The sequence below is a fragment of the Tupaia chinensis genome, unplaced genomic scaffold, assembly GCF_000334495.1.
Source record: "Tupaia chinensis unplaced genomic scaffold, TupChi_1.0 Scaffold000318_1, whole genome shotgun sequence".
In the NCBI taxonomy this organism is placed as follows: Eukaryota; Metazoa; Chordata; class Mammalia; order Scandentia; family Tupaiidae; genus Tupaia; species Tupaia belangeri.
In genome coordinates, this window is record NW_006159811.1 from 2,414,277 (window position 1) to 2,427,139 (window position 12,863).

Here is a 12,863-nt window from a genome sequence, read left to right on the forward strand (position 1 = left end):
GGCTGTTTGGTTGTACCTGTTTGCAACTGGAGGCTGTGTTATATCTTTACATCGATGTCTTTGTTGTTGTAGAGATCACAATTACTCCAGTTTGAAATTTGGAGGGAGAGCAGGGCAGGAATGTTTGGATTACAGCAATGAAAAAAAAATGCACATGAAAAAGTGTGAAGTTTAAATATTCAGTAGTTAGACTAAAGAGCCATAAGCCTTCTGATAATCAGAGTAGTATTTTTCCAAACCACCCGATCAAGTTCTACTTTTATGCTTTTGCTCATATGTTCCTAACACTTACAGATGGTTTATTTTTTATTTTCATTGGATTAACTCAATAAAACCAAGTGTCTGAGTCTCCACTAAAGCAATAGTAACAATGAAATCACAACTTTGCGAGACCAATTATTTATATGTCTAATCAATGTTAGAATAAATACATGGCTATTAAATAAAAAAATATTTCCCTGAACCAAATGAAATCATCCCTCATTGGGGCTAGCTGGTGGCATAGTGGTTAAGGTGCTGGACTCCCACATGGCTGACCTCGGTTCAAGTCCCGAACCAGGCGGCCTGCTTTCTCACTTTCTCTTTCTCTCTCTGTCTCTCTATGGTGAGCTCATGTGTCCTATAGCAAATTTAAAAATAACAATAATAATAATAAATAAAATTAAATAATTTTTTTTAAAAAAACCCTCATCTCTCATAAATCTTAACCTGTATAGCCCATCCTGAAACTCACTGGGCCTGCACCAAGGATATTCTTATAGGAGAGGGACAGAACCTTGCCCCATAGGTCATTTTTGGACCACTCTGGCTTTAGGACATGAAGTAAAGGATGTAGATGAATTCCCATACTTCTGTTTTTGTCTAGTGACTACAACCCAGAGCATTATTAGAAATGCAAAACTTAATAGGTAGATTCGGCAGGAGAAAAGTGTTCACAAGCCAGCACTGACTCTGCCTCCACCCCCCAAGGAAGGCAGATGTGTTATTTTCTAAATCAGGGGAAGGTTTCTTACTCTAGCTGCACTGGGAGCTGGGAATTGTGACATTTCCGAGCTTCTGTCGCCGTAGCTGCTCGTTTGTGTTTTATCTTTGCCATGCTGACATCCAAATCGCAGTTTTGTTGTGGTGATTTTGACAGCTGTCCGGAGAGAATGGCCCGAGAGAACAGCAGGTAATCCAGACTGCACTTAGGTGTGATATCTGTGCTCACAAAGCAAAGGGATGGGGGAAGAATGAACCGAAGTCCCAACTCCTCTTCCAAAAGGAATAAAGGACAGCAGCCAGTGGCTTTCCGGTGGAAAGGATAGGGCATTGGTTGCTGATCAAACAGTGATGACTGCTGTGTTTCTAGTTATGAAACAGATTGGAACGAGGGGGTCGGTGGGGATCGTTGGGAACTGAAACTCTACTCTGTCATTCCTAATCGGTGTGCCCTTTTTCAGGTCTCCGAGCAAGATGGGAAATGGTTCAGTGAAACCCAAACATTCCAAGTATCCAGATGGCCACTTGGGCAACCTCACTGCTGATGCCCTGCGGAGTAAGGTGACGGAACTAGAGAGGGAGCTGAGGAGGAAGGATGCTGAGATCCAGGAGCGGGAGTACCATTTGAAGGAGCTGAGGGAGCAGCTGTCGAAGCAGACTGTGGCCATTGCTGAGCTCACGGAGGAGCTGCAGAACAAGTGTATCCAGCTGAACAAGCTCCAGGACGTGATACATGTGCAGGGAGGGAGCCCACCTCAGGCCTCTCCAGATAAAGTGCCTCTCGAGATCCACAGGAAGACCTCGGGCTTGGTCTCCCTCTACAGCAGGAGGGGAGCAAAGGCTGGGGTGTCTGCTGAGCCAACCACCCGAACCTATGACCTCAATAAACCCCCTGAATTTTCCTTTGAAAAAGCCAGAGTCAGAAAGGACTCCAGGTAAGAAGTTCCCATGTCATTTGAACTCTGATGGCCTTAAATATTATGAAATATTAGAGTGATGGCTATGAAGCTTTCCTAATAGTAAAGGACTTATTAACCCTTTTGGATTGGGGATAGAGGAATTTCTCAAATGGTTTTGTTTTGCAAAAAGGATCTCCTTGTAAGTAGACATGTTTCTTAAAGCAAGGATTTTTACTTTACCTGGACTTTGCTATGAGAAACACACACACATACACACACACACACACACACACTGAACATTTCTTATCTGAAATACTGAATACTAGAAATGTTTGGGATTTCAGATTTTTTAAAATTTTGAAATGTCTATATGTGCATAATAAAATATTTTGGGGCCTAGGGCCCAAGTCTAAATTTAAAAAAATTATGTTTTATGTATATCTTACACACATGGCCTGAAGGTACTTGAATATAATTTTTTTGTGCATGAAAAGAAGTTTATATACACGGAACTTTCAGGAAGCAAAGGCGTCACTCTCAGCCACCCATGTGACACTCCGTGGTTGTGTGGCATCGCTCTCATTCCTGACTCCAAATTTACATGCTGCCAATAAGCAATCATTGTCTTACAGTAGTTCACACGTAAGTTCTTAACAGTAAAAAATACAGCATAGCATTAAAACAATGAGAATATAATGCATTCAGAATAGGTAAGCAGCATATTAACATCATCAGGATGCCTGTATCAGGTGTTAAACAACAGTGCTCAAAATATTTTGGATTTTGGAGCATTTTGGATAGCAGATTTTTGGATTAGAGATACTCAATCTGTGTGCGTGCACATGCCCAGGGAGTTGAGCTTACCAAAAGTCACTTCTGTGCTCTTGAAAATTCTGGGGAGTGAAGTAGTTTAAGGAAGTCTATACTTCTCTTTCTAGAAGAGTGTACTTAAGAATATGCACAAATGACAATGAATTACAAACATGTCTTAGCAGTTAGATTGTGTCATGAGAAAGGAACACACTGGAGCCTCAGAGGGACACGACTTCGTTCGTCCGTTCCACAGTTTACGTGGAACACTCCTCACTGCCAACTGCTGCAGTAGATGCTTAAACAAAATCAATACCGAGCCTTTCTTGTAGGAGATTGAATACACAGAAATGAGCCAGCAATGTATAATTATTAATTGATGTGATGGAAACTAACAGGGTAGTTGGTGGTGTCTAGGGTGAGGGGGAAAGAAGGATAGGAGCAACAGAAGTAGGCTTGTCACGAAGGCCTGACTGAGGCGGTGACTTTTTAAAAAAATTTTTAATTTTTTTTTCAGCCATAAGGCATGTGCACTAGTCAGAGAGACAGAGACAGAGAGAGGGGGTGTGACCATGCTGCAGTCTCCTCTCCTCCATTCTTCTCTCGGGATTTTGGTCATGTACATACCCATGCCCGGGATGAGTTTGAAGCTGCTAGGTCTGTGACTTGATCCATGGTTGGCCACTTGGGAATCCAGCGCCTTAACCACTATGCCATCTGCTGGTTCCAAGGAGCTGAACTTTGAGAGCATGCCATGCAAAGAGAACAATGTACAGCTAGCATTAATGATAAAACTGCAATGTAAAAAGAGCATGTAAAGTTTTACCACCTCTTCCTTGTGAATGTGTGCGTGTTTGTGTGTATGTTTCTCCTCTGGCTTAAGTTTGACTTTTCTTGACCAGGAAAGATTGATTAGAAACATCATGAGTTAAACTCCCCATTCTGCCTAGGTTGAAATGAGTAATCATTTATTAAAATTATAATTTTTTGGTTTGATAAGGTCTTGTCTGATCCTGAACCTCTCTTGCAAAATGCAAGATCTGTGAAATTATAACAAGTTTTAAATGTATTAACACACATGAATAGTATAAATCAAGATAAGACATCTAACTGAAACTAACAAACGATTAATTTTCACAACAAAACTTTAGAGAGAAGTTTATCAGTTTGTCGACAGTACTTGGCATATAAGGAATGATCCATAAATATTTGTTAAGGAAGTTTATCATGTTGCATTATTAATCATAATATTCTGTGACTGAAAGAAGTCTGGTTAATATTGGACTTCAAAAGAGTATTATTAAATCAAAATTTTATTATTAATTGGCTTATGCAGGTCTTACCTATTCCTTTTCAAAAGTAATAATTATTTCTTTTTAATGGTATGAATTCAGAAATTAGAAATATCACAAATTTATGCTTAGTTTTAAAAATCCAAATGTCATCCAGTGTCCTCTTTTGCTATATTAGAGATGTATAAATATGTAGTAATATTATGCATTATGTTACTATACATCTGTATGTAAGAGTAATGCATTTTTTAAAATAGTAGTATGTTTCATATATAGGACAACATGTAAGAGTATTTTTTTTAAGAGGTTTTTACTATAGGGAATGTGCGCTCGCCAGAAAGATAGAGTGATAGACAGAAAGTGAAAAATCACCCCCAGGAGGATGGCCATGCTGCAATTCCTTCTCCTCCATTCTCCTCTCGGGATCCTGGGTGCGCACACACACACACACACACACCCAGCGTGAGTTTAAGCCACCAGGTCAGGGACTCGAACTGCGGTCGACTACATGGGAGTCCAGCAACATACCCATTACATGAACTGCTGCTGGTCCCTTATAAGAGTATTTAGTAGCAATTTCTTTAAGCTTTTCCCTACACACGCCACCAGGTTTCTCTTCCCGAACCAAGGTTATGAACAAGGGAAAATATCATTCTTCTGGTGCTGAACTGTCTGAGACAAGCGTGTTCCTTTGAATTTCTTTCTTATCTCTGTTATAACCAGGCAGAGAAAGACAATGGTTATGCACCATCCATTTCTAGGCCAAACCACAATCTTGTTGATCTGTCTGTAGTGAGTGGGTCACAGGAAAGAGAAATTTCCTGAGTAAAGGTTATCAAAGAGTCCCTTACTGTAGTAAAGGCAAGCCAAATGGGTCTAAGCCTATGCTGAAGTCAGGATGAAGAAATGGACTAAATAATTTCTGGAAGAGGCCAAACTAGATCATTCATGCCCTAATAACCCTCATCTGCTTTCACAGAGCCTTGCAGTTCTAAATTGAAAAATTAAATAGAATATGGAACTGCAGTTTTTTTCACTGACTGGTTCATGCCTTACTATTCCTTGGAAAAAAATGCAAATGGATCTCTTCTGAAGTCTGAGATAACTGGCTAAACACACTTAGCTAACTTTGTCAATTCAGAGAATTTGAATTTTCCAATTTGTTTTCCTTTTAAAATCTATCCATTTCTTTGCTTGAGTAAGGGAGAGTAACAGAAGGAACAAGAGAGAGATAGAGGGACAGGCACTCAGCAGTGTCATTTTTCATTTCCAAAGAGTTCCTGTCTGAGGAAAAAGCCAAAAGTAAACTTTGGATTTTTTTCATCCTTTCTATATTATACAGTCTATCAAAACTTTTGTAGTGGACAATTTATTAGAAGTTAGAGCATTTAAGGGGGCCAGCTGTTAGCTTAATGGCTATGTCGCTGGACTCCCACGTAGCCAACCATGGTTCGAGTCCCGAACCCGGTGGCTTAAACTCATGCCAGGCGCGTGTGCGTGCGTGCCCAAGATCCCGAGAGGAGAAGGGAGGAGAAGGGATTGCGGTGTGGCCATCCCCCCTGGGGGGTGATTTCTCGCTTTCTGTCTCTCTGTGTCTGTCTTTCTGGCAAGCGCGCATGCCCTATAGCAAAAACCTCTTCAAAAAAAAGCAGTTTCCAGGATAAATCATTCCTGTCCAGTCGAAGCTTCTGCAGTGATGGACCTATTCTGTCACCTGTGCTGTCCATTTCAGTACCCAGTAGCCATATATAACCATTGAGCACTTGAAATGTGGCTACTTCTACCAAGGAACTGAAGTGTTACATGTAATTCATTTAAAAATTAAATCACCACAGGGCCAGCAGGTTGCACAGTGGTTAAGGCACTGGACTCCCACATGATCACCTGTGGTTCAAGTCTTGGATCCAAGAGCTTAAAACTCATGCCAGGCCTGTGTGTGTGCATTCCAAAAATTCTGAGAGGAGAATGGAGGAGAAGGGATTGTGGTGTGGCCATTCCCCCTGGTATGACCATTCCCCCTTGATTTCTTGCTTTCTGTCTCTCTGGCAAGTACATGTGCCCTCTAGTAAATATCTCACCATATGTGCCCAATGGCTACTGTATTGGCTATTGCAGATCTAGATTGTATTTTGATTGTAACTGCTATTGTCCCAGATGGGAATTAAGTCCTAGAGAAATTTGGGAAGACTATAGACAAAGTCAGACTTACATTCAGCTTTTAGGACAAAGCCACAGAAAGTGAAAATGTACCCATCAGACCGAAGTGGGCATAATGTAGGATCAACGTTAAGCTTCACCAAACCTGCACCACATCACAGCCCTTTGCAGGGACTTGGCTTCGTGCCTGCTGACCATTTTAGATCTTCAAAAGCATACAGCTATGTGGGCACATAGCCTGTTTCTATTACAGGCAGTCAGCTGGATTGAGGTATTATAAATCACACTGTGAATCAGAGCACTGCCATATACCAAATACTCTGATCTCTAATTTAAATTTAATATGGTGAACGGAAGACTTTAGAGCTAGAAGAGCCTTAGAGTTTGTTTCATGACACCCCTTTTCCAGGAGAAGCGAGGAAACAGATGCAGGGGAATTTATGCCCAGGTCTAGTGGCAGATCTAAGATTAGAATCCAAGACTCCTGACCTGGAGGCCAGTTCATCTGCCGTCCTGCTCCAGTGTTCTCAGATCTACCCACAGAGAACAAAGGCCTCAAGTCAGACCAATTCGGGCATCAGTTTGCCTTTTTTATGACTCACTCCACTGATTGACACTTCTGGGCTTCTTCCTTGTGGAATGGAGCAGAGCCTACCCATTGCATCCATTTACCTAGTTCTGAGTCCCCAGAGCTCAGGCCTGTGAGAAAAGGACATGGGAGATGGACATGAGTACGATCCGTATGATGGCACCAACCATGGTCTACACGGAGGGTCATGTATGGATTCCCAAATGACTCCAGTACTTCTCAAGTAAATGTTGGTGGCAACAGAGGTCAAGGAAGTGCTCAGTATTTCTGTCCGTGTTTGACTTGCCATAAGCACCAAGACAACCGAGCATCTGGAGGTCAGACCTTGCACTGAAATTAAGTTTCTTACGTGTGGGCCCTGTTGAGCAAACTCCAGCACCGGCAGAGGAAATTTGCGAGCTCGTGCTGAGTGTCTGGTGGAACACAGGCAAATTAATCAGAGACATCTGGCAAGTTGCTGGTATGACTGCTGTTCCCTAAGAATGCTTAAACTATCATTTGAAACTATTGTTCTTTCATGAAAAGGAAAGATAAAACAAAGACTTGCCATCCGACTTTAGATGTTGACTGCAGTTTTAGGAAGGACAATTAGTTGTATTTGTCATTCCCACCCCAGGAGCAGAATAGGTAAAAGTGGAAAATGCTAGTGAGTCATCTATTTAAATAAGATGTGAAAGAGGAGTGAGGAAGAGTGTGCTTGTTATTGTTTCTGCTCCCGTTCTAAGCAGTACTCGCACTGGAAAGTGTACTATGAAAATGGGTTTCCTTCATTGCACAGGAATGCTTCCATGGAAAAAAATACTTCTCTCTCTCAAATTATGTGTCAGCCACCATCCTGAACGCTTTATGAATATCGGATCATTTAATCCTCACAACAAACTTATGAAGTCGATTTTATCGCCACCCCCATTTTATGTATCAGAAAACAGAGGTATCTAGAAATATATAACTAGCTTAGGGTTTGATAGCCTTTTGTTTGTTTTAATGTGTATGTTTTCTGGAGAGAGACAGAGAGAGAAAGAGAGAAAGAGAAAGTGAGAAATCACCCCTCCCCCACCCCAGGGTGGGAGTGGTGGTCACACTGCAATCCCTTCTCCTCCATTCTTCTCTCAGGATTTTGGGCTTGCACACACACATGTCTGGCATGATTTTCAAGCTGCTGGGTCCAGGACTCGAACTGTGGCCAGCCACATGAGTGTCCAGAGCCTTAAGCAACATGCCACCTGCTGGCCCTGGTTTGATAACTTTTAATACTAGAACCAAGATTTGGAATCAGAAAACCTGCTATCTAGAACCTGCTCTAACCACTCCTATATATGTTTTATCCAACATGAGTATTAGAGGTGAATTCTTGATGTTTTAGTTGGAAAGTCTTATAAGAAAAATTAAATATGTATTCAGAAACAGAAAAACTTAAAATCCTGTCATTAGAAACAGCACCCTGCTATTATTATTTCTCTGTGAAAGTTATGCTTCCAGAAAGTGCTGCTCTATTATCAGTTTCTATTATCAGCTTGCAGTAAAAAGAAATTTTGTTGGGGAAAGGGAGAACTCCCTTTTTCTCCTTCCATAAAATGCTAACTTACATGTCATTAGAGGTTCATTGTTAGGATTTTACATAGATACTTAATGATTTTTTAAAGAGAGCTTTCTTTCTTTCTTTCTTTCTTTCTTTCTTCTTTTTTTTGTTTTAGAGAGAGATTTTTGCTACAGGGTACATGTGCTTTCCGGAGACACAGAGAAAGACAGAGAGAAAGAGAACCAAGAACTACTCCCTGCGGGGGATGACCACACTGCAATCCTTTCTCCTTCATTCTCTAGGGATTGAACCAGGAACTACTCCCTGCGGGGGATGACCACACTGCAATCCTTTCTCCTTCATTCTCTAGGGATTTTGGGAAGGCGTGGGCATCCACCCAACCTGAGTCTCAACCCACTGAGTCTGGAACTCAAACTGCAGTTGGACACATGGGAGTTCAGTGCCTTAACCACTAGAATACCTGCTGGCCCCAATAATGATCTCCAAGAAGAAATTAAAGGAGAAGGGACGGTGGCATGGCCATATCCCCTGGGGGGGGTAATTTCTCATGTTCCCTTTCTCTCTCTCTCTCTCTCTAGTGAGCATATAAGCTCTATGGGGGAAATTATATATTTGTATATATATACATATATATATGTACACACACACACACACACACACACACACACACACCGATTTTTATAATATTTACCAGTTGCCAGCTAAAAAACTCAGTGCATATTCTTATATATCCTATTACCCTCATCTAGGTTTAAAATAATATAGATCAAACTGTCTTCATAAGGCACAGAAAAAGAAAACAAGTCCAATTATGTAGTGATCTGATAGCCAGAGGCTGTGGGTGAAGGCAGCTGAGTGGTGTGTCTGGTGAAAGTAGTCAGTATGATTGAAAACAAAAGGTTATTTTATTTTTTTTTTTTGGAGAGATTTTCGCTATAGGGCGCGTGTGCTCTCCAGACAGACAGAGAGAGACATAGAGACAGAAAGCGAGAAATCACCCCCCAGAGGGGATGGTCATGCCGCAATCCCTTCTCCATTCTACTCTTGGGATCTTGGGCACACACGTACACGCGCCTGGAGTGAGTTTTAAGCCACCGGGTCCGGGACGTGAACCGCGGTTGACTACGTGGGAGTCCAGCGACATAGCCATTACGCTAACTGCTGGTTCCCCAAAAGGTTATGTTTTATGGCAGTATGTGCATGTAGACACCCAGAGCAGAGCCAGCTCCTCAGGGGTGGGGTGAGAAAGCTAAGTTATGGGTTAATTTTTAGACATCTGGTTGTTTTCCATACATTATCTCATGGAGGCTTTAAACTTGCCTAATGAGGGGTGGGCATAACTTTGCTGTTTACCAAAGGTGAAATGAATGCTCAGGGTCATCCATCAATTCGCTCCAGGTTGTAGTGTTCAGTTTGTTGAACCAGGCTTCCAGTTTGAGTCTGTCTGATGCCCAGTACGTGTTCTCCACCACGACGTGCATGACACTCAAGACTGTGAAGCCGTGACGTGAATGACAACTCTTAGGGATGTGCAACCAGGTTGGGGACCTTATAGCGGTGATGGTGGTGGTGGTGGTGTGAGGTGGGCAGTGCTGTTAAGCTTCCAAAAAAGGGAGAGTAAAGAGCACAGAGAGTTTAAGAACCTGGCTAGAAGGAGTGGCAGCTGCTTCAACATCAGGGTCAAGTTCAGTAGGCCTTGGCAACCTTTCTCAGTGTTGGCCCAGCCCCCTCCCGCCCTGCCTGGGCCTTCTCTCCTCACAGGAGTCAAAGGGCTTGGGTCTGACCACTCTGCCTACCACCTCAGCTCTGTCTGCCTCTCAGAGTTTTCCATTGTGTTTGTACTTACCTGTTACTCTTTTTCCCTTTGTACTGAAAACATCCAATCTATCAGTCACTAGGGGTTAGGAAAATGTTTAGTTAGGCCCCAGAAAACAGTCAGGATATGAAGACTTTCTGTTTTGAGTCAAAGTCTAAGAGCTCCTGGAGAGCCGCGCTGACCTCAGAGCTCTCCTTGCCTGGGGGCTGCATTCCAAAGATGTGCACTCTGCTATGGTCCACCTACAGAGAAGGCTGAGGTAAAAGTGGTTTATTGAAGCCAGGGCTTCAGATGAATTGCCAGTGGAGAATAATTTCTAGTTTCCCACGCATATGCTCATGTCAGTTTCTCAAACCAAGAAAGCTGGTTTATATAACAAAGAGAAGAGCAGAAGAGAGGAAGTTACCTGTTCTTGGTCAAGAGTTCATTTCGGATAATGCAAGCATGGGCTGGCTGCATAGCCTGGTGTTTCAGGGAGTTGGATCCCATCTGACCAGCGGCACAATTCAGATCTTGGCCCTGGCAGCTTGAGAAACAGGCCATGTGAGTGCCTGCATGTGCATACACCCCAAATCGCGATAGGATGGAGAAATGGAGGAGAAGGGATTGTAGCATTACCACACCCCCTTGGGGGTACTTTCTTCCTCTTCCTCTCCCTTTGCTAGTGCACATACCTTCTGACAAAAAAGAATAAAATAGCTCTTGCAGGCAACTGATGGACTCGACCTTATTCTTTACCTCAGAAACTCAAGAATACTGGGAAGAAGAAAGATAGAAGTCACATGAAAGTTTTTTTCTATAAAATTTTTGATAGAGGCTGTGTGTGCATTCACTAGAGAGAGACCAACAGGGGTTGCAGGGAGGAATGAGAAATCATCCCCCAGCAGGGATGGCTATGCCTCAATCCCTTCTCCTCCATTCTCTTCTTAAGATTTTGGGCACATACACACACACACCCTGCATGTTTTTCCACCAGGTCTGGGACTTGAACCATGCAGTTGGTCAAGTGGAGTCCAGCCACCTTAACTACCAGATCATTGGCTGGCCTGGTCACCTGGTAAAAACTGCATGCCTTTTGCAACCTGTGAACTAAAATATGCCCTTTTGGGCAATAACCCTGATGGATGCGGGTGTAATCAGAGTCACAGACTTAGGCTTTACTGGAGTACTTAAGATTTAAATAGACCTTACATTCCACAGATGACTCTGGACTGCTTTTCTTTTACTGTTTTCCCACTGCAGAAAAACCATAGAAAGTTTTTACCTAGTAGCCTTGGCTAGCACTTAGAACATCTAAGGTTCCCTTTATTCCTTCAGACAGGCACATTCAAGTCAATAGATATTTATTGAGTATTAAATCAGTGAAATTCCTTCCTTCTCTCTCTCTTTCTCTCTTTTTTTATTTTTTATTATTTTAGAAATTTTTGCTATAGGGCATGTGCACTTGCTGGAGAGACAGAGACAGAAAGCGAGAAATCACCTCCCAGTGGGGATGGCTACGCTGCAATCCCTTCTCTTCCATTCTTCTCTTGAGATTTTGGGCACATATGCGTATGTACCTGGCGTCAACTTTAAGATGCCAGATCTGGGACTCTGACCGCTGTTGGCCATGTGAGAGTCCAGCACCTTAACCACTACACTACCTGCTGGCCCCAGAAATGTGTTCTTTAATCCCTTTTCTTCTACTTTTGCTTCCTTTTCTCTTTTTTCGTTCCTTTTTATCTCCCCTCCCCTATGTTTTCACTGATACTTTAATTTCTTTCTTTCCTAATTTTCCGCATTCTCAGTATTAGTTTGTTCAATGACCACCAACATCAATTTTGAGTTCTACTAGGACCAGTCTTATAGTGCTGTTTCATTTATATAATTACCTCACTTATTTTCAAAACCAACTAGGGAAGTATTATTACATGAGGCTTAGCAAGCATAAGTAATCAGCCCAGAACATTGTTAATAGTGTCTAAGTCTTGTGTGTCAAGAGTTTGTCTGAATCTAGATGTCAGGACAGCTGCCACGTAATTGGAACAACTCTAAATCTATACTCATTTTATTAGCCTTCCTATTTTCTTAACTTATGGACCATTGATAATGGTTTATTGATCTGCTTGGTTAAAAATAAGTTTCTCTGGGTGAATTGCGTGGTATTGGCTTTGAACCCTCATCCTGGAGGACAGTCAGAAACCCCTCACCTTACTTAGATCTTCTGAATGTCCTTTGAAATAGACTGGTCTTTTCTGACCCATTTCCCCTTCCCCAAGACATTCGAAGTTCTTTTAGACACTACCCCTTTCCTTGCTAGATGCCCATAAAAGACTGTAGTAGAAATAGTAGAATTGAGAAGATACTGGCCTTTCTTCTCACTGGCAGACAAGCTGGAAACATTGCCCATGGCCTTTGCCATCTTGTAAGTGATGTTGCCAGTTTCTAGGGAGACTCATTTCCTTCTGTAAGCTTGAGTAGTTCAGTAGACTTTTTTGGGTGCAGTCTTGTTTGACAGTTTTCTTTTGGATCTACAGTCAGGGGTGAACCCTGCAGTTGGCCATTTGGGATCCAGTGCCTTAACCTCCATGCTACCTGCTGCCCCCTCAAATTATTAAATTTAAAAATAGTACATATTTGGGAACTAGTAGTTAGAGTAATAGCTATGTCGCTGGACTCCCACGTAGTCAACCGCGGTTTGCATCCCAGACCCGGTGGCTTAGAACTCACACCAGGCGCGTGTGCGTGCGTGCCCAAGATCCCGAGAGGAGAATGGAGGAGAAGGGATTGTGGTGTGACC

The 12,863-nt window shown here is 42.4% G+C and overlaps 1 protein-coding gene across 2 annotated transcripts in view; it reads left to right on the top strand.

The window, feature by feature from the left end:
* Positions 1–1,444: 1,444 nt before the first annotated feature.
* PRKG2 (protein kinase cGMP-dependent 2) overlaps positions 1,445–12,863 on the top strand; it is a 102,801-nt gene continuing 91,382 nt past the window's right edge. For both annotated transcript variants that reach the window (XM_027773062.1, XM_027773063.1), the window contains exon 1: positions 1,445–1,916. In XM_027773062.1, the coding sequence (XP_027628863.1) occupies positions 1,456–1,916 (461 nt within the window). In that variant the 5' untranslated portion in view covers positions 1,445–1,455. The remainder of the gene's footprint in view (positions 1,917–12,863) is intronic.